This window comes from Diceros bicornis, chromosome 24, assembly GCF_020826845.1.
Source record: "Diceros bicornis minor isolate mBicDic1 chromosome 24, mDicBic1.mat.cur, whole genome shotgun sequence".
NCBI lineage: Eukaryota > Metazoa > Chordata > Mammalia > Perissodactyla > Rhinocerotidae > Diceros > Diceros bicornis.
Genome location: NC_080763.1, coordinates 49,474,648 through 49,491,404, shown reverse-complemented (window position 1 = coordinate 49,491,404; position 16,757 = coordinate 49,474,648). Strand labels below are relative to the sequence as shown.

The 16,757-nt window shown below is 60.7% G+C and overlaps 1 protein-coding gene across 1 annotated transcript; it reads right to left on the bottom strand.

Moving 5' to 3' along the window:
* Nucleotides 1–3,075: 3,075 nt before the first annotated feature.
* CLBA1 (clathrin binding box of aftiphilin containing 1) lies at nt 3,076–15,412 on the bottom strand. Its single transcript, XM_058567916.1, has 8 exons — nt 15,352–15,412; nt 13,215–13,323; nt 10,878–11,391; nt 9,752–10,840; nt 8,308–8,453; nt 6,698–6,827; nt 5,317–5,430; nt 3,076–3,804 (listed from the first exon to the last, which is right to left on the bottom strand). The coding sequence occupies exons 1-8, from the start codon at nt 15,410–15,412 to the stop codon at nt 3,643–3,645; spliced, it is 2,325 nt and encodes a 774-aa protein (XP_058423899.1). The 3' UTR covers nt 3,076–3,642.
* Between the last annotated feature and the right edge of the window lie 1,345 nt (nt 15,413–16,757).

Genomic DNA, 16,757 nt, shown 5'->3' with positions numbered 1-16,757 from the left:
GTCAGGTGTGGAGGGCCGCAGCCCCGGGCCGCCGGTCTGCATGGCGGGACCGCGTCGGGCAGGGTTCTTAGGCTTTGCCGTGAGGTACCCCGTGTCTGTCAACGTCGGGTTTGTGGGTCAGGACCCACACGAGCCCACGCCTCACGTCTGCCTGTCATCTCTGTGCATCAGCGCTGGGGACGCTGTCTCTCCCGTCCTCGTCCAGTGTCCATCTCGTGGGTTCTGCTCTGCTGTCCTTTCCTTTCTCCGCTTCCTTGGCTCTTTTTCTAGTACCGTAATAGGAAAGCCCAGGTAGCGGATTCTGCACTTTTCTTATTCACTAATACAAGCGCGTAAAGCTACTGACTTCCCTCTGAGCACCGCTTTGCCTGCTTCCTCCAAATTTAGATGTTGTGTTTTCATTATCATCAGTTTAAATAAGTATTAGCACCTGTGTCCTAGCTGACTGTCGTCCTCCCCACGTGGCTGGTTCTGGGGCTGGCAGACGCCCACAGCGGGGTCCCTGGGCATCTCGCATCTTGGCCTCCGTGGGGCCACTCGGACACTCCCTGTGGCTTGGAGGCATCAAAGAAGCCAGACTCTCACATGGGGCGGCCGACTTCTCTGCAGGCCTGTGTCTCTGAACCCAGCTCTGTGACGCTGAGACGTGGCTGATGGCCCAGTATGTGGCCACTGGGGGAGCGCTCCCTGTCCACGTGGGAAGAACGGGATGCTGCCGTGCGTGCTCTGCCCAGGCCACTTGGGTTGGGCTGGTTGCGCTCCAGTGCGTGCGTGCCTGCCCACCTGTGAGCGCCCATCATGTGTGTGGCTTCAAGTGACCACCCGCACAGGCACACACACAGCTGACTCTCCTCCTGTTTATCCTCCTGGGGTCAGGGAGGTTCTGGGATTGGGGAGAGTTCCCCTGTACTTCCTCACTACTCTCTCTGCTCTTGGGTCCTGCTCTGGCACTCCGGTACACCGTCTGACGCCGCCCCGCAGGTCGCGGACTCGTTCTGTTCTCCCTCCCTGCTGTTCTCTGTGTTGTGTGTGGATATTTTCTACTGACCAGTCTCCAAGGCCACTGGTCTGTTCCTCTGCTGTCTGGTCTGCTATGAAGCCCATCTAAATAATATTTATGTACAATGTTGTATTTTTCATTTCTAGCATTTCCATTTTGTTTTTTATAATTTCCGTGTTTCTGCTAAAATTTTCCATCTCCTCCCGTGTGTTGTCCACGTTTCCACTAGCTCCTCACCACGTCCTCCATAGTTATTTTAGTCTTTGACTCGCACCGTTTGGGCCATCTCTGGTTCCGCGTCTGTTGACTGCGGAGCACGTTTTGCTGCTTCCGCCTTGTCTGTGGTGTTTTACTGTGTGCCAGACACCGCATGAGAGAACAGAGAGATGGCAGTAGACGGTATTGATACTGTCGGGTTCCTGGAGCGAGAATGGGTCACCCTTACCTGCAGTGGGCTAGGTCTGGACTTGGTTGCAGCCTTCGTGAGCACCTCCCGTGTCTGGAGGGTGGTGTCCGAACTCCTGCCTCAGCAGGGCCTGGAGTCCAAGCGAAGCGGGCGAGATGCTGGAGGTCAGCCTGCATTTCACAGCCTGCCTGCCTTGTTTTTAGGTCACCGGGGGGTTCTTTTCACTCTCCATTCCAGGTCTTTCTGCCCTGCAGCCCCTTCCTCAGCCTTCGGAGGGCAGTCCCCCACCCTGTGAAGGCCTGACTGCCCCAGACAGCGCTCGCAGCTGCCTTGCGGATCCTCTAGAGTCGGCAGCAGAAACTCCAGTGTGCCCCCCAGCGGGGCTTTCTCTCGGCCCTCCGGCTACCACCTTCCGAGAGAGGCTGCCGCCTCCTTGGGGGCCCCAGGCACCCCGGGGGAATTTCTTTCAGTCTTCCCTCCTTACACCCAGCTCTGGGCATTCTATTCCGGGCCCCAGCGAAGACCAGAGCTGGCGGGTGGTCCGTACCTGCTGCTGGGCTCCAAGGTCCTAGAGTCTCCCCTCCCTCACCGCCATGGGGATGGGCAGCCATGGGCCTCTGCCTTTGCTTAGTGATTTCAGGTCTCTGTATCCTCAACTCTCTGATGATTTTAGACCACAGCTCTGTGCTGATTGGGCTTGTTCTGCTCAGGGTGAGAGGAACAGCCCCTTACAACTTGTACGTCTGAACCAGAGGTGACCAGTCGGCACTTACACGTGCAGGTCTCTGGTTCAAAAAGCTCCCCCACAAGCATACTGGCCAGACCTCAGGCCATGGAATCGGGGCCAGCCCTGGTGTGTGATGGATAGGGAGGGAGGGAGAGGGGCCGCGGATCCCGGCCTGGGGAACTGGGTGGGCGGCGGCACCCTTCACTGAAAGGGAAGCGGGACAAGCAGAGCCAGAGGGGCGCAGAGTGCACGCTGGCGACCCGCTGCACCCGGGACTCCTGGGAGAGCCGGGTGAGAGCCGGCCGCAGGGCTGGCTGGGGCAGGAGGGCGGCTGTGCGGACAGTGAAATGCCGGCGGCCACGCGCGGACTGGGTGGGAGGAGGCAGAGCGCAGGGCAGCATACTTTGGGTTGTCAAGTCTAACTTTAACCAAAGGTTGGGAAACTGTGGCAGGTCCCCGGGAGACCCCAGGTGGACGCTACCCTTTGACAGAAGCAGCTGGTAGAAAAGCAGTTTCCAAATTCCCACCTCTTTCTGGCTGAAAATGAAAATTAAGGCAGATTTTCCAAACATACGGCACCAAAAAAACCTGTCTCGCCCTTCACGAGCTTCCAGCCACGTATGGTGTGGCCCAGGCAAGTGGCCAAGGGTGCCGGGGTGCACAGAGACAGGTGACACCTGCCAGTCACCGTGTCCCCACTGTGCCACTATTCGGGTCTGACACCTGGGTTAATGGAGCTGGTGTCTGAGGCTGCCCCCGACTGTGGTCTCCCGGCCTCGAGTGTGGCCTTGGTGGGACAGCAACAGCCAGGGTCCCACATCATGTGTGCTGGACACTCTGCCAGCCTCGGACCCCCAGGCTTCCCCTGAGGGATGGTGGGGCAGGGTGGAGTGACAGGATTCCTGCACCCGTCCCCGCAGAGCGGATGAATCGGCAAGAACACAGGCTTATACGGCTCTTTTATTTCATAAAATTTTATAAAAGTCAGTGCCCACTGCTCGGCTCTGCCATCGGGAGGGGGTTTCCTCAGCCCGTAACCAGGGAGAGCTAGTGGGCCTCAGCCGAGGAGGGTATGCGGAGAGGACGCTGGGTGGGCACTGGGTAGGCGAGTGCTCAGAACAGCACACTCAGCCCCTCACGTGTGCCCTCAGCCCCTTGCACTGGAAACCAGTGGGGACGAGGTGTGACGGGGCGCACACAGCTGTCCCCAGTGACGGCCCCCACCTGAGCGAGGCCCCCAGGCAGTGCAGCACGGGAAACCAGGCCTGGGGTCCTCACAGGGTGCCCCCTTCTTGGTGAGGACGGGCTCTGCTGAAGGTCACAGCCTCCATCTGACCTGATGAGACCCCAAAACCGGCTGGTGGGTGCAGGACGGGTTTCCACAGTGCGTCCTGGGAAACTGACTCGGGATTTGGGAAACACCTCCACAAAACAGTTCTGGTTTCCAGTACCAAACCAAACCGGTAAGAAAATGTAAAATTCCTCAGAAAGATACAAAGAACTCCTGTTTTAGCAAACATCACTATTAAACAGTGTCATTTTTAGGTTACGTGGAGTGAAAATCTTTTTCCTTGGAACTGTGATGTGCTGCGCGTTTCCACGGAAGGGGGTCTTCAGAAACAGGCTGTATGTGATCAGGCTCCCCTGTCTGCCGCCGGGCGTCCCTGAGAGCTGACGGCAAAGGAAGGACGTGGTTAGCGAATGGCAATGCCAGCGGGCCGCCCGCCCCGCCCCTGGGTCCGGTGCTGAGTCTCTGTTGGGCGTTTCTCGTCTTCCCTCTAATCGCCTTAAACGCCTCATCCCGCAGTGTACGCAGTGTAACCAGAGCACAGAGCGCAGGGCTCCGTGACTTCTCCCGGAGCAAACGGCAGGACCATGCGTGGGGAGGGCCACCTGTGCATCCAGGGCCTGGGGCCACGTCGGGCCTCCTCGTCCCAAGTGATTCTATGACCTGGGCCTGTGGGTCCTGTTTCTTAGGTGGGGTCACACGGCCCTCATGCTGTGTGTCTAGCGCTCTTTGTGGAAGATGCCACCGCTCTTCACGCTCTCACCCTGCAGTGTCCGCTGTTTGACTAACTAAGAATTTCCACCTAAAAGCTCCTGGTAGGCATGTCCCCGAGCGGGCCACCGTGAATGATGTCACTGTGGACATTTCTATGTCTTGTTGCTCTAAAATGGCCTGGACCATTCATCTCTAGGAGTTTCTACCTCCTGCCCTGTGGCGTTTTCCAAAGGGCAGATGAATGCCGAGTGCTCCAGCACCCTGGAGATGGCCCTGTGCAGGCGGATGGCGAGGGCCCTCTCCTGTGCCCCATGGCGCCCGCCACCCGCCTGCTGGGCAGGCTGCTCACACCAACTTCCTGCTCCTGCTGAGGTCTCCCGCTCCCTCCGCCCCAGCCGCTGCCCCAGCTCCACACCAGCGCCCCGTCCCCTGCCAGCGGGCCACACGCAGCAGCCTGTACCTGCCCCTCCCCTCCACGCACTCTCCACACCAGAGACTGTCGAGGCAGACCCTCGTGGTGGACATACCACCCCCGGCCACTGCTGCCTTCTCCCTGGGGCTGGGGCCGGGCGCGGCGTGTACACGTGAACCCCACCGGTGCCCTGGGCTCCCGGGCCACACGTGCTGCCCCTCCAGGCCAGAGCACGAGCCGAGGGGGCTGGGCCTGGTCGTGGCGCTCCTCCTCACAATACCTGGTCTGAGGGTGGGCAGACCCCGTTCCAGGAAGCGGTTTCCTTGCCCTAATAAAAGGGGGCTGCAGAAAGAGGACCCTTTCCCCGCCCACCCCTTCTTCCTGCCTCGAGCCCCACCGTGACCAGGGGATGCCGGCAGCCATGGCAGGAACTTCAAACCACGGAGAAAAGCTGCCGGGCAGACCCTGAGGCTGCCCCCTCGGACCTGTGTCTCAGCCGCCTGGTCCTGCCCGCCCTCCCACCTCCCTGCAGCCCCTCCCCACCTCCCGCCAGTGCCCCGTACGCGCCCACCTCTGCATGCCCTGCCCTGCCCCCAGAGTGGATGGCAACTTTGTACTGCGGTGCAGTGACGCTCTGCCTGTCTGCCCTGGAGTGAAACGGTCACTTTTCACAAGTCCACAAGAATTAAAGAAAACAAGTTAGCGACTCAAACACGGAGACCCAGCAGCCAGCATGGTCTCCCCACGGCCTGTCCCCGGGGCAGCTCACCTTGGTCTGGATCAGGGCTCTGCAGTGGTGTAGACGGAAGCTGCGCACACCGAGTTCTTCAGGCTCCTTGAGGTCTGAGCCTTCCACAGCATGACCCTGGCCTCCAGGAAGGGTCTAAGGAGACAGACCACCGTCAGCCAGCGGAAAGGAAGATTAAAGGGTCGTCTTCTCTCCCGCTTTTCTGTTTTACCCCAGGTCCCTCCAGCACATCACACTGCACAGTGGCAACATGGGGGTGACTCGTGCACACTCAGGCCTGCCGTGGGCGGCCGGCCGGTCCCTGCTCTCCTGTCACCTGGCTCACGGCTGGCCTGTTCCTCGGGACTGCAGTGCCCCTCGACCTTCTCAATGGGAGTCTGTGCTGCCACCTCCAGCATGAGCCCCCTGGCCTGCCACGGCCTGGAGCTGCCCCTCCTCTGAGCTTCCCCCTTCCCTGTCCTCCCGGCTGCTTCCTTGCACGAAGACACAGCCAGGGTGGCCCTCACTGGGCCTCTCTGCTCCTTCCAGCCCCTCACTTCCTTCCTGGCCGGCTCAGTGTGGCCCCTTGGCCAACACGACCACCATTCCCGTGCCCCGTCTTCACTGGGGCCTGCTGGCCACCCCTTTTGTGTTTTCCGTGTTTGAAAATTTCCACATTACCTAAAAATGGAAAAAGGTCTTTGCCAACATGATTGCTGGAAGACAGCCTTCACTATAATTTGCATTTTCTTTGCTAACTTACGAGCCCGACTGCGTGTAAGTTGGTGTCTCAGTGAGACTTGTGTGCTGTGGCCTCTGGTCATGGGCTCAGGGACCCACCTCGTGGCTGACGCCACACCTCTACATGCGCCCGCCGCTCTGTGGCACCCATGATCCCCATGTCCCCGCAGAAGCCCCCGGCCCCCACGCCCACCACCGCCATCAGCACTTGTGGCACAGGCTCACCCTGCGGCCCCCAAGCAGAGGACACTCTGCCTGCCCCTGTGCCCTGGCAGACTTTCCCACCCTCCACGGGTCCTAAAGGGGAGCTCCCAGGTGGCCCCCGCCCTTCTGGCAGACAGTGTACTCATCGCATCCTCCTATGGCGCCTCCTGCACTGCGTGCCGAGGGCCGGGTGCACTTGGACGCCTGTCGGCCTGGCACAGGGCTGGTGCCTAATGCCAACAAACTGCCGGAGGCAGACAAGGCGCACCCCACCTCCCCCTTCCCGCACCCCTACCCTGCCAGAGTCGCCTTCGGAGAGTCAGCAGCTTTACCAGCTCAGGGGAAAGGGCAACAAGACCTCCACCCTCACCCAGGCAGATGGCTCTCTCAGTTGTGCCGTGGCCACAGGGCGGCTGGCAAAGTCGCTGTGAGGTCCAACCGCACCCCAGGAGCCCCGCCTCCACCTAAATCACTTCACCTTCTGAGCAGCATCTATTCCGAGAACGAGAAAGAAGTTTTCCTGGCAACGGGACTCGCTCCAGAGGCCTCGGGAAGCCAACGTGGTATCTGCACTCTGAAGAGCTCTCCAGAGTTTTCTAGATTCAGAACTGGAAAAGAGATGCATTAATTAAAAGGTAACCTAGAAAGCCTTTGGAATAGAAACAAAGAGGGCACCTGACCTGTAGAATTCTGCACACAGAGCCTTCTGCAGGAGCGTGGGCTGTGTCGTTCACCTGTTCATCGATCCGGTCAACGTCCCCCACCCTGCACACCCCGCAGCACTCCTCCCTTCTGCCCTGCTCATCACTCTCCTCACAGCACATCCCTGGTGCTGACTTATTTCCATTACTGAGTGTCTCCTCCAAGGGGCAGAAGCTCCGAGAGGCCAGACATTTCACTGGTCTCGTCCCCCAGTGATCGCAGGTGCTTAGAACCACGCTGGGTGCCATAGACTGAGATGCTCAGAGACTGGAAGGAGACTGAACATGCAGAGGAGTGAACAAACGAGTCAATGTCTATTATGCGCCATCATCATTGCTAAGCCCACCCTCTGGCAGGCAAGGCAATGCAGCGCACAGCCAACTCCAGTAGGACCGATGCGCCGTGCCCAAATCATTTCCCAATCAGCCTCGTGCCTCAGCACCCCAGAGTAATACTGACCTTCATCTCACGACAGCGTCCAGCCCTGCCCAGTCCCGACACTCAGGACCACCCATGCCTCTAGATGCCCCAGGCCCACACTGACACCAAAGGCCCGTCCGCCCACCCGCTGGCCTGGACCAGGCCTTGGGGAAGCACCACACCCACAGGGCACACCGGCCATCTGGGCAACATGGTCGCAGCCCTCTGGGCTCCAGGCCTCTTCCCCAGCCTCTGCTAGGGGTGCCCTGGGGCAGTCACTGGCTCAGACCCCAGCGGCGGCCCTGACTGCAGAGCTCTCTGACTAAGCTCAGCAGAGCGCAGAGGGACCTGGCAAGCCGGCTCACGCCAGCTTCACCTCCTCCCACTGGGGCCTCGAGCTCTTCACCCATCACACCCCCCAAATTAACCTTGTTTTCCTCTCAGTGCTCGTGCAAGGGTGTCTAGAGCATGGCCACCGGCAAACAACTGCGGTGGAAACTCCCTTAGGCAACTGGCCCCAGGGACCTGCAGCCTCGCAGGTGGCCCCAGGAGCCCAAGGGCGGGCTGACCCTGTGGGTTGAGAATGTCCTGCCAGGGCACTGGCGTGTTTTCTCTGTGGCCGAGTCCCCCAGGAGGTCCCTGTGCCCGTCGCCCAGCCCCAGCTCCGCACCCCAGCACTCACACTGAGACGTGAGGAACTGCCACCGCCAGGTCCACTTTGCTCCTGGTGAGCTTGCAGGAGGCGGGGTGCGGAGGGGGAGCCTGAACACGGCTCTGAGAGGAGGGGTCACGGCCAGAGCATCAACCTGTGCTGCCCTGTCCTTCCACGGGGGCCCTGCGACCCAAAGGTGGTGGGAAATTTTCTATAAAGGTAACAACAAATGGCCTCATGCGTCCACTTTATCAACCAAAAGGATCAATGCAGAGCTGCTGCAAGAAATCTTAGTTCCAATTTAAGTTCATTACCGCAATTTATGTACAGATGCAAGTCCAGGTTTTTCTTCACTGCTTATTTCTAAGAAATGGTCTAAGGTGAAAACATCTTCAGTTGCCTGCTTGACTGGTACTTCTTGAAAAGCAAACCTAAAAACGTTCTCGTAGCTGAGACTGGGCTGAAAAAAGAAAACACACCAAAGTTAGGAGAAATACACACGTCACGTCACCTTATTCCAAACACATAATTTTGCTACAAATGACATTTGTAAAGGATTGTTTCATTACTGCTACCATGACATGACATATTCCTTCCTCAGAATTACTGTGCTGTGCAACCCACGTGGAGGGAACCACAGGGCGTACAGGAAAAGTGGGATTAGGGCTCAAGAGTCATAAACTTTGTCAGTGACACATGAAAAAAAGACACAAACAAAAACATTAGCACGGTTCCCACGTGTTAACCGGCTGAGAGATCCCTCCATACTACAATAAATAAGGCATTTCTCAAAAAAAGATCTGAGGTTGGCAGGTTGTGAGTAAGCGTGAAGTCCTGGGAGGCGACTGTCTGAGGTTGGGCGGGCTCCTAACCCCAGGTGAGGGTGGGTGTGTAAACCCAGACGACGGGGGTGGCTGAGGTGTGCATGTGTGTGGTATAGGTACTCCCACGCACCTCGGCTCCACTGGGTGTGGTTTTCTGCATTCACCTCGTATTTCCTGCAAAGTTTGCATTCTGCTCAAATTGTTCCCTGATGTATCAGTCGTGTCGGGAGACAAGTCCTGTTTTCAAAACTAGCATTACAGCAGAGCTGAAGGTGAGGTCCAGGGAAACACTGGTTTAGAAAACAGTCCACCCCTAGAACGAGCAGAACCCTCTCTCGCCTCCCTTCTTCGCTTTTTTCGTTCTTAAGGTGTCTGGCGTAAACCATTGGGAGGAGATGGCCGAGAATGAGGAGCAACGGAAGGAAGAGGAGGACGAGAAAGAAGGATCAGAAGCTGTCACAGAAAAGGTCAACACCGCTGGTCAGGTGGGGAGGGGAGAGTTAGGGGCGAGGGAGACGAGGCTGGGCCCTTGGGGCCAGCGCCAGCGCCCGGTCATTACACGGACGCAACTGTGACTCTGGGGAGGTTTTCTAAATAAGTAGACTGACGATTCAGACAAAAATGCTCTTTCCCCACGTGCCCTGAACTGGGGCCAGGAAAGCACAGCTGGGTTGATGGAGAGGAGGCGGACTGGAGGCGGAAGGCTAAGGAAGGAAAGGGAGGCCGCTGTAGCCAGACCCAGGAAGAAGTGAGCACAGAGGGTGACCCAGCTCCACTTCCGCAGCCTCATTCCTTCTCTGGCTCAAGAGGACGAAGGCCAGGAGAGAAGCAGATCCCCTCCCTGGCCAGCCCACCAAAGCCTGAGGTCTGCAGGCCTTGCAGTGTATAAAACACTTCCTGTACAACATGGTGAAGATGAGAACTTCAGAAATACCTCAGAGGGTGAGGCGGCCGTTCCTGTCACCTGGGGTCCACTCTGGTGAAGCTGGCAAGAACGTCGCTCCTTTTGGGCAGAAGTGGTTCTCAGTGGCTTAGGTTCCATGGGCCTCTCCCGGAGTTCAGAGGGCTGAGAGAATTGTTCAGACTTGGCTGAAGATTCCCGAAAGCCTTCAAACTCCCCCCAGGCACTGCTGTGTTCCCCTGGGTCCAGACCACTGGTGGTGCAGGTAGAAAAGCCCTCACTGCGCCCAGAGATCCTGGCATCCCCATCCCACTCCACGTCATCACCACTCTGTGTCACCAATGCCTCACTTGCACCGCTGCCTTTAGAAGCGTGGTGGAGGGAAACATCGCCTGCTCCCTCTGAGAGGTCACTCAGAGACCCGCTGACAGCGGGCACCCGGCCAGGCGCTCCCCCCAGCTCCGGCTGGCCTTGCATGCTGGAGCCGCCAGGCCCGCATAGAAGCGACGGGAAGATGCTCAGGAGACATACACACTGCTGTGCTGGGGGTGGGGGCCGCCTGCTCGCCGCTGCCCAGTAGCTGCCCGTGGCTTCCTCGGGAGTGTGAATGGCCTGGTGTGGGTCCAGTGTCGCTGTGGAACGCACACAAACAACGTCCGCAGCCTGGTCACCCAAGGGAAGTGACCTGGCCGCTGACCAGCTTCCTCCTCCACGCTGACGACCAGTCCAGCACAGGGGTGTGTCCTGGAGACTAAGGTGCTGCGGGGTCGGATCGGCCTGGGAAGGTGGGCGCGCTGCGGGGTCCTGCCCGGGCCGGGTGGGCAGGGGTCCGGAGGCCCAGTCTGGCCAGACGCGGAGAGTCCGGGCGCCCGGGGAGGGCGGCGCCCAGAAGTCCCGACAGTGGGGTCGGGGTGGTCCCCTCGCGGGGCGGGCCGCACGGCAGCCCGGGCCGGGTCCGAGGCGGCGGCTGCGGCCCTCGAGAAAGGCCTGCGGCCTGCGGCTCCCGAGGGGCGGGCTGGGAGCGTTCGGGCCTGGGCGCCCAGCTGGGGTCCGCGCACACCTCCCCGCGCCGCCGCCTCCGCGCGGGCGCAGCCTGGGGCTCCGCGTCCTCTCGGCCCGCGCCTACTAGTTGCCCGGCAACGGCGCGCGCCAGCCTCACTTCCGGCGCTCGCTGTCGTGACGTCAGTGCGCCGGCGCCAGGGGGCGTGGCATCGCCGGGCCCCCGCCGCGCACATGCGCAGTCGAGGGCCGAGGGAGCAGCGGGCAAGCTGGCTGGGCGTGGGCGGGGCTCTTCCTCTGCGCCTCCCGGATGTGGCGTGAAGAGAGGCTCGTATTTGATTGTACGGGCCGTCGTGTCGCAGCCCCACGTGGAGCGGACACCCTGCGCTGCCCCCCGGCCGGGGATGCGCAGGTGCCGTGCTACCCCATCATCACACGCCAACCCACACGCGGCAGCTGCTGCTCTCCGCCCCGGCCGCCCTGCCTGCCCCCTGAATCCCCAGAACCTAGGCCTTCCTAACGTGTGGGCGGGTGAGGGTCCGCTGTCTGCGGGCAGGAGGAGGGGCGCCACCCCTTCCGTCGTAGTGCCCTGATTCTCGGCCTGGTCACCAGCCAGCCCCGAGGCAGAGCAGGGCCAGTCTGGGCCATGGACAACCAGCCCCTCCTGCTGCCACCTGCCCCAGAGCAAGGGGCACTCATGGGTCAGCCTTGCCCTTCTGCCAGCTCCCCTCCCGGCTTCCCGGCTCTCCTCTCAGGCTTTCCCTGTCTGCCCCCATCCCCAGTCTCATGAAATCAACCTCGGTGAGTGAGCTTGACTTCGCTCTCCCCAGACGCTGCCATCAGGCCCTGGGTGGAAGCCCCAATGCACACTCTGCCTGTCTACTTCCAAGCTCACGTTTCTCCACCGTGTGATCTCCTTGGGCCCTGTCCTGTTTGCATGAATCACCTGCCCTCTCCCTGGTCCTTCTCAGCCAAGCTACTGAAAATTTTAATTTTAAAAATTACCAGATGAGATCATTCTCTGAACCCTGGGCCACAGCTTTCTGTCCCTGCCCTGCTTCTTGAGGGACACGACGGCCAGCAATGCAGTGTGCGAGCAATGCAGACTGCCCAGAGCTGGGCAGACACTGGGGTGACTGCAGGAAGATGACCAGATGCCAGCTCTCTCCTGCCTTGATGTCACCTGGGGATAGTGTCAGCCCCAGGCGGCCCTGCTGTCCACCCACTGCTTGGACCCCATCATCCACTGTCCTTGCCATCCTCAAAGTCCTGGGAGCTGGAAAGGGGTAGGAGGAGTGTCGTCCTCATGTACAGGTGGGGAAACTGAGGCCCAGGCTCAAAGGCCTAAGTGAGAAGTGTTGCTGGGCTGGAACCAGCTCTTCCGACCCTCAGCCATTCCCCACACCCTGTCTGGACCTCGTGAAGAGTGAGGACGGCACTGTGACCTCAGGGTGCAGGATGAAATGACCCCACAAAACAGGCCCAAGGGTGGGCTGATCTGCATCACCTGGGGTGGTAGCTGAATCCCCCCAGAGATGTCCACATCCTGATCCCCAGAACCCGTGCATGTGGGGCCTTGCGAGGTAAAGGGACTTTACAGATGTGACTAAGTTAAAGCTGTTGAGATGGGGAGATGGTGCTGGGTTATGCCTCTGAGCCCAGTGTAATCACAAGGGTCCTTCAGGGGGAGGCAGGAGGGTCAGAGTCTGAGAGAAGATGGAAAGACGAAAGCAGAAATTAGAGCGATGCAGCGTCACAAGCCAAGGAGTGAAGGCGGCCTCTAGAAGCTGAAAAGGGCAAGAAGGATCTGCCCTGAAACCTCCAGAAGGAGCAAGCCCTGCTGACACCCGGGACTAAGAGAATAAATGTGTTGGTTTAAGCCACTGCCTTGTGGTTATTTGTTATAGCAGCCACGGGAAACTATTGTACCCTGGCGACCCCTGGCTACCCCACCAAGGAGGTGCTGCTTTGGGGGAGACAAGACTTAGAGGAGGCGGCAGAGGTGACCCCAACATTGGGTGCCCCGCCCTGGCTGCAGGAGGGGGTGGGGGCAGCCCAAGTAGCTGATGGTGGCCCCTGCTTCCTTGGGCCAGCATCTGGGTTAGACCAGGCAGGACATGGGGCATGAGCTGAGGGCCAAGCCTCCAGGTGACGAGCAGGGCAGGCGGCTGGTCAAGTTTAAAAGGCTTCACCTGCTGGGGTAGACTGGCCAGAGGAGACAGGTCCCTATTAAAGTAGGGGTGCAGGAGACACAAGCCATGAGTCCCCCAGGGCCTGTGGAGGGGGTGGGTGCAGTGTGGTCAGGAGAAAGAGCCCCTGTGGCCCTCCCAGGCTCCTCTCAGGGCACCTCAGTCCATCCCTGAGCTCCAGCCCTGCTGAATGGGGGTGAGGGGCAGCTTCTCCTCTGCCACCCAGCCCAGCCTCCCCTGTATCCCGGAAGTGACTGGCCTCCACTCCACCCTGAGCCCCACAGTATCCTGGTGCCTCCCAGCATCACCTGATGAGCGGTAGGGAGGGGTCCGCCACCCTGGGGAACACCTTCGTGTCCTGCTCCTCTAGGGTCCTTAGACCCAAGTCCTTGTGGTGAGTGAAGGAGGGCGCCAGGCCTGGAGCGGGCACTCAGCTTAGGGGGGAGTGAGGCAGTTAGGGACCCGGGGCCAGCAGACCTGGAGCCCTCCCCCACTGCCTCTGTGCAAGGGACTGGGTGGGAGGGCAGACAGCAGCTGAGGAGCTCCCAGCTGCCCCCACCACTCCGTTGTGCCCCTCCAGCTGGGCTGGGCTGGGGCAGGGACAACGACAGAGCTATTTTTGCTTATGCTGCCGTGGCTGCCGCGAGGAGGCATCAATCATTGATGCTCTGGGCATCCCTGCCTGCCTGGAGCGGGCGGAGAGCAGCCGGGGGGGGCGGGGCAGGGCCTGGGGAGATATGGCCATTAGCCATGGCTCCTCACTGTGGCCCCACCAGCGCCTTGCACTCCAGGCTCTGGTACCCAGGTACCCAGTCTCAGGAGGCTTTCGGGTAAGCCTGAGACCCCTGACCAGGGGGCCAGGGCCACGGCTGGGGTGTGGCCCCTGATGTCCCTGGCACAGTGGTCCTAGGGAGGAGGTCGAGCCTGTGTATGCCAATGGAAGAGAGCATGGGGCACCCCAGAACCACTGCAGGCCCCGCTGTGGGTGACACTCAGAGATGGTGTGGGGTCTTGTATGTGCCAGGGGTGGCTGTCAGTTGGGCCTATGTCTCCATGCTTCTGCAGGGCCAGCTATTCCTGAGCCATGCCCAGCTGCTGTGGCCTTCCCCAGTGGGGCATCTGTCCCCAGAGGGGGACATCAGGACAGGCTGGAGCCAGGCGTGACGATGGGAGCTCCTGGCAGTGCAGGGCTCTGAGGCAGGCGTGTGGCCAGGCTTCGGCTGGGAACAGGGATGGGCAGGGGACAGCACAGATGGGCTACACAGGTCCCACCCAGGTAGCTTTCTCCCCTGTCCTGGCCCTGGGGCCAGGCTGGGGCTTCCAAGGCCCCGCAGGTGGGAGAAGGGATGGGCGGGAGGAGGCAGGGGCCAGTCTGGCTGGTCCTGTGGGGTAAGGGCCAACTCGTGGGCAGTCTCCTTCTACATAGCTGCAGCTGACCACCTGTGGGACACACTGCCCGAGGGGCCAGGCCCTCCCAGAGATGAAATGGGGCCCACGGAGCCCCAGGGGGAGTGTGGGGGTGAGCACAGCAGGTGATGCCAGCTTTCTGCCTCAGCGCAGGCAGGAGAGGAGGGGGCAGCGCCTGGGGTGGGGAGGGTGGGGTCCCTGCCCACCCTCATCCTGAATCTGGGGCCTAGAGCCAGTGCTGAGTCAACTCCCCGGCTGCAGAGTGAGCAAGGCGCCAGCAGGACAGTGTAAGCCCACCCAGCGCTCACCAAGACCAAGGGCAAGAGTGGCCCCAAGGAGACTCCTTGCCCCAGCCTCCCCTCGCCTTGGCCAGCCAGAGGCCCCAGGGACCACTCAGCGGTGCGCGGCTCAGCTCCTTCTTCAGCAGCCATGGGAGATTCCTCCCCTCCTGGCCTCTGCTTAGGTGGGGCAGCCCCCTGGCCTCCCCACCCAGAGCTCCATCCTCTCCCTCCCCCCAGAGCTGATGGGAGCCACCACAGCCCTGTGTGCATCATGTCAGACAATCAGGATATGTCACATGGAGTGAGGCCACTTCATTGGGACAGGAGCCCAGGGTCACACACCCAATGGGGCTGGGGGACACAAAGTTGGGTCTCTGCCCTAAGGTTCCTGATTGCACAAAGCTAGCCCTTGTTCCCAGGCCCCCACAGCCAGACTCACACACACACACAGGATGGGCAGGCTGAGACCCCCGACAGACCCAGGCAGACGCTGGACACACCCAGGGACACAGAGAACTCTCCCTCCCTGTGCCCATGAGTGACTGGCTCCCTGACGGAGAGAGCAGGGCAGGTCCTCAGGGAGAGAGGTGAGCACAGGGTCTCTGCCCAACCCAAGAGAAGACATCAGGGCAGGAGAGGTGAGACCCATGCCCCAGTGTCCCCACCTGAAGGACAGGGCTGTGCCCGTGGTGCCATGGGCTCGAGGGGCGGGAGGCTGCCAGGGCCTCTTCCCGGCAGTGTTGTGTGTGTGTCTGACCCGCTGCTGGAAGGCTGCCCGGCTGCAGCCTGGCTAACGGGAACTGCCGAGCATGAGTCATCCCGCCGGGCAGCCTCACCTGGGCCCTGCCGGCTGTGTGCATCCCCAAGTGAAGCCCGGGAGTGGTGTGCACATGTGTGTGTCTGCATCCTGTTGTGGATGGGCACGTGGGCCTGAGTGGGTGCACGTGTGTGAGTATGTGTGTGCCTGGCTCTCAGTGCATGGGGACATATCCAAGTAGATCTGTGTCTGTGCATTGGTGTGTGCATGTGTCATCTTGTCTACGAGTGTGTGTTTGTGTCATGTGTGTCTATATGTGTGTGTGTGTCTGTGTCAAGTCTGTGTGGTACTCCTGTTGCAGCCTGGCCTCTTTCCGCCCCAGGAAAAGGTGTGTGTGTGTGTGTGCGCGCGTCGATTCGTCTGTCCCAGCACCACCAGCACCATCACAGGCAGAGCCCAGGAATGGTCCTCCTTGGCGGTGGCCATGCTTTCCTGGGTCTGTTCTGGCCCAGGCTCCCCACCCCCACGCCCAGAAGGATTCATACCCCTCAAGGTGCCCTTCCTCAAGTCTACAGCAGGCTGGGCATCAGCTAACTTCCTGAGGAAACAGAATTCTACTGGGCCTCCCCACTCCCTGCCCACTCCCCCAGACATGCCACCCTCTGCACAACACCCAAGCTAGAGCCCAGGGTGGCCCCCACCCATCCCCAACCCAGTCCTCACCAGGTCCCCTCTGCCAGCTTCCAGAACATCTCGGATCCTCCGTCTCCCTCCTCACATCACCCACCTGGACCAGCCCCCACCCTCTTGCAGGGCTCCTGACTTCCAGCAGTGCCCCCCAAGGACACTCCCTATCAACCCGGGTGGTGTCGTCTCAGCTCCCACCGCCCAGACTTGCTGCCCGCTGCCCCCTGCCCCCAGCCCCACTGGGCCGAACTTTCAGCCCCGAGAACCAGCGCCGGCTCCCTTATTCCCATCCTCTGCACACACACTACTCTGTTGCCTCTGTCCAGAACACTTCTCAAACTCCTGAGGTCCTAGCCTTCCAGGACCCCCCACCCCTACCCTACCGCTGCATCGTGCTACCCCGCAGAGCACACTTCCAGACCCGGAGCCCCCAGGGCAGGCCCAGGGAGGTCAGATCACAGGCCAGTTGCCTCCGTGGGCTCCGGCTGCCCCTACGGCCCCCCAGGGTGCCCCGCACCCCAGCTTGTGTCTAAAATGTCCGTCTCCGAACTGGGAGATAAGACTGTGGCGCGCGGGTCCAGTCGAGCCCGGGAGCTTTGGCGCGGTGTCTGGAAACCCCTCCCTGGCGAAGGTCCAAAGCCTATTCCTTGGGCCGGGAAAGGCCGGCTGGGGGCGCGGGGCGGGGCCAAGCTAGGGGCGGAGTTGGCCTGCAGCGGGGC

What these genes read in the sequence shown, in the direction of transcription:
- CLBA1 (XM_058567916.1), bottom strand. Translation starts at nt 15,412, where the DNA reads ATGACTCATGCTCGGCAGTTCCCGTTAGCCAGGCTGCAGCCGGGCAGC. An exon ending in GCATCTGTACATAAATTGCG is followed by an intron (nt 6,828 to 8,307) that starts GTAATGAACTTA and finishes TCTCTTTTCCAG; the next exon opens with TTCTGAATCTAGAAAACTCT. An exon ending in GAATAGATGCTGCTCAGAAG is followed by an intron (nt 5,431 to 6,697) that starts GTGAAGTGATTT and finishes CTGTCTCCTTAG; the next exon opens with ACCCTTCCTGGAGGCCAGGG.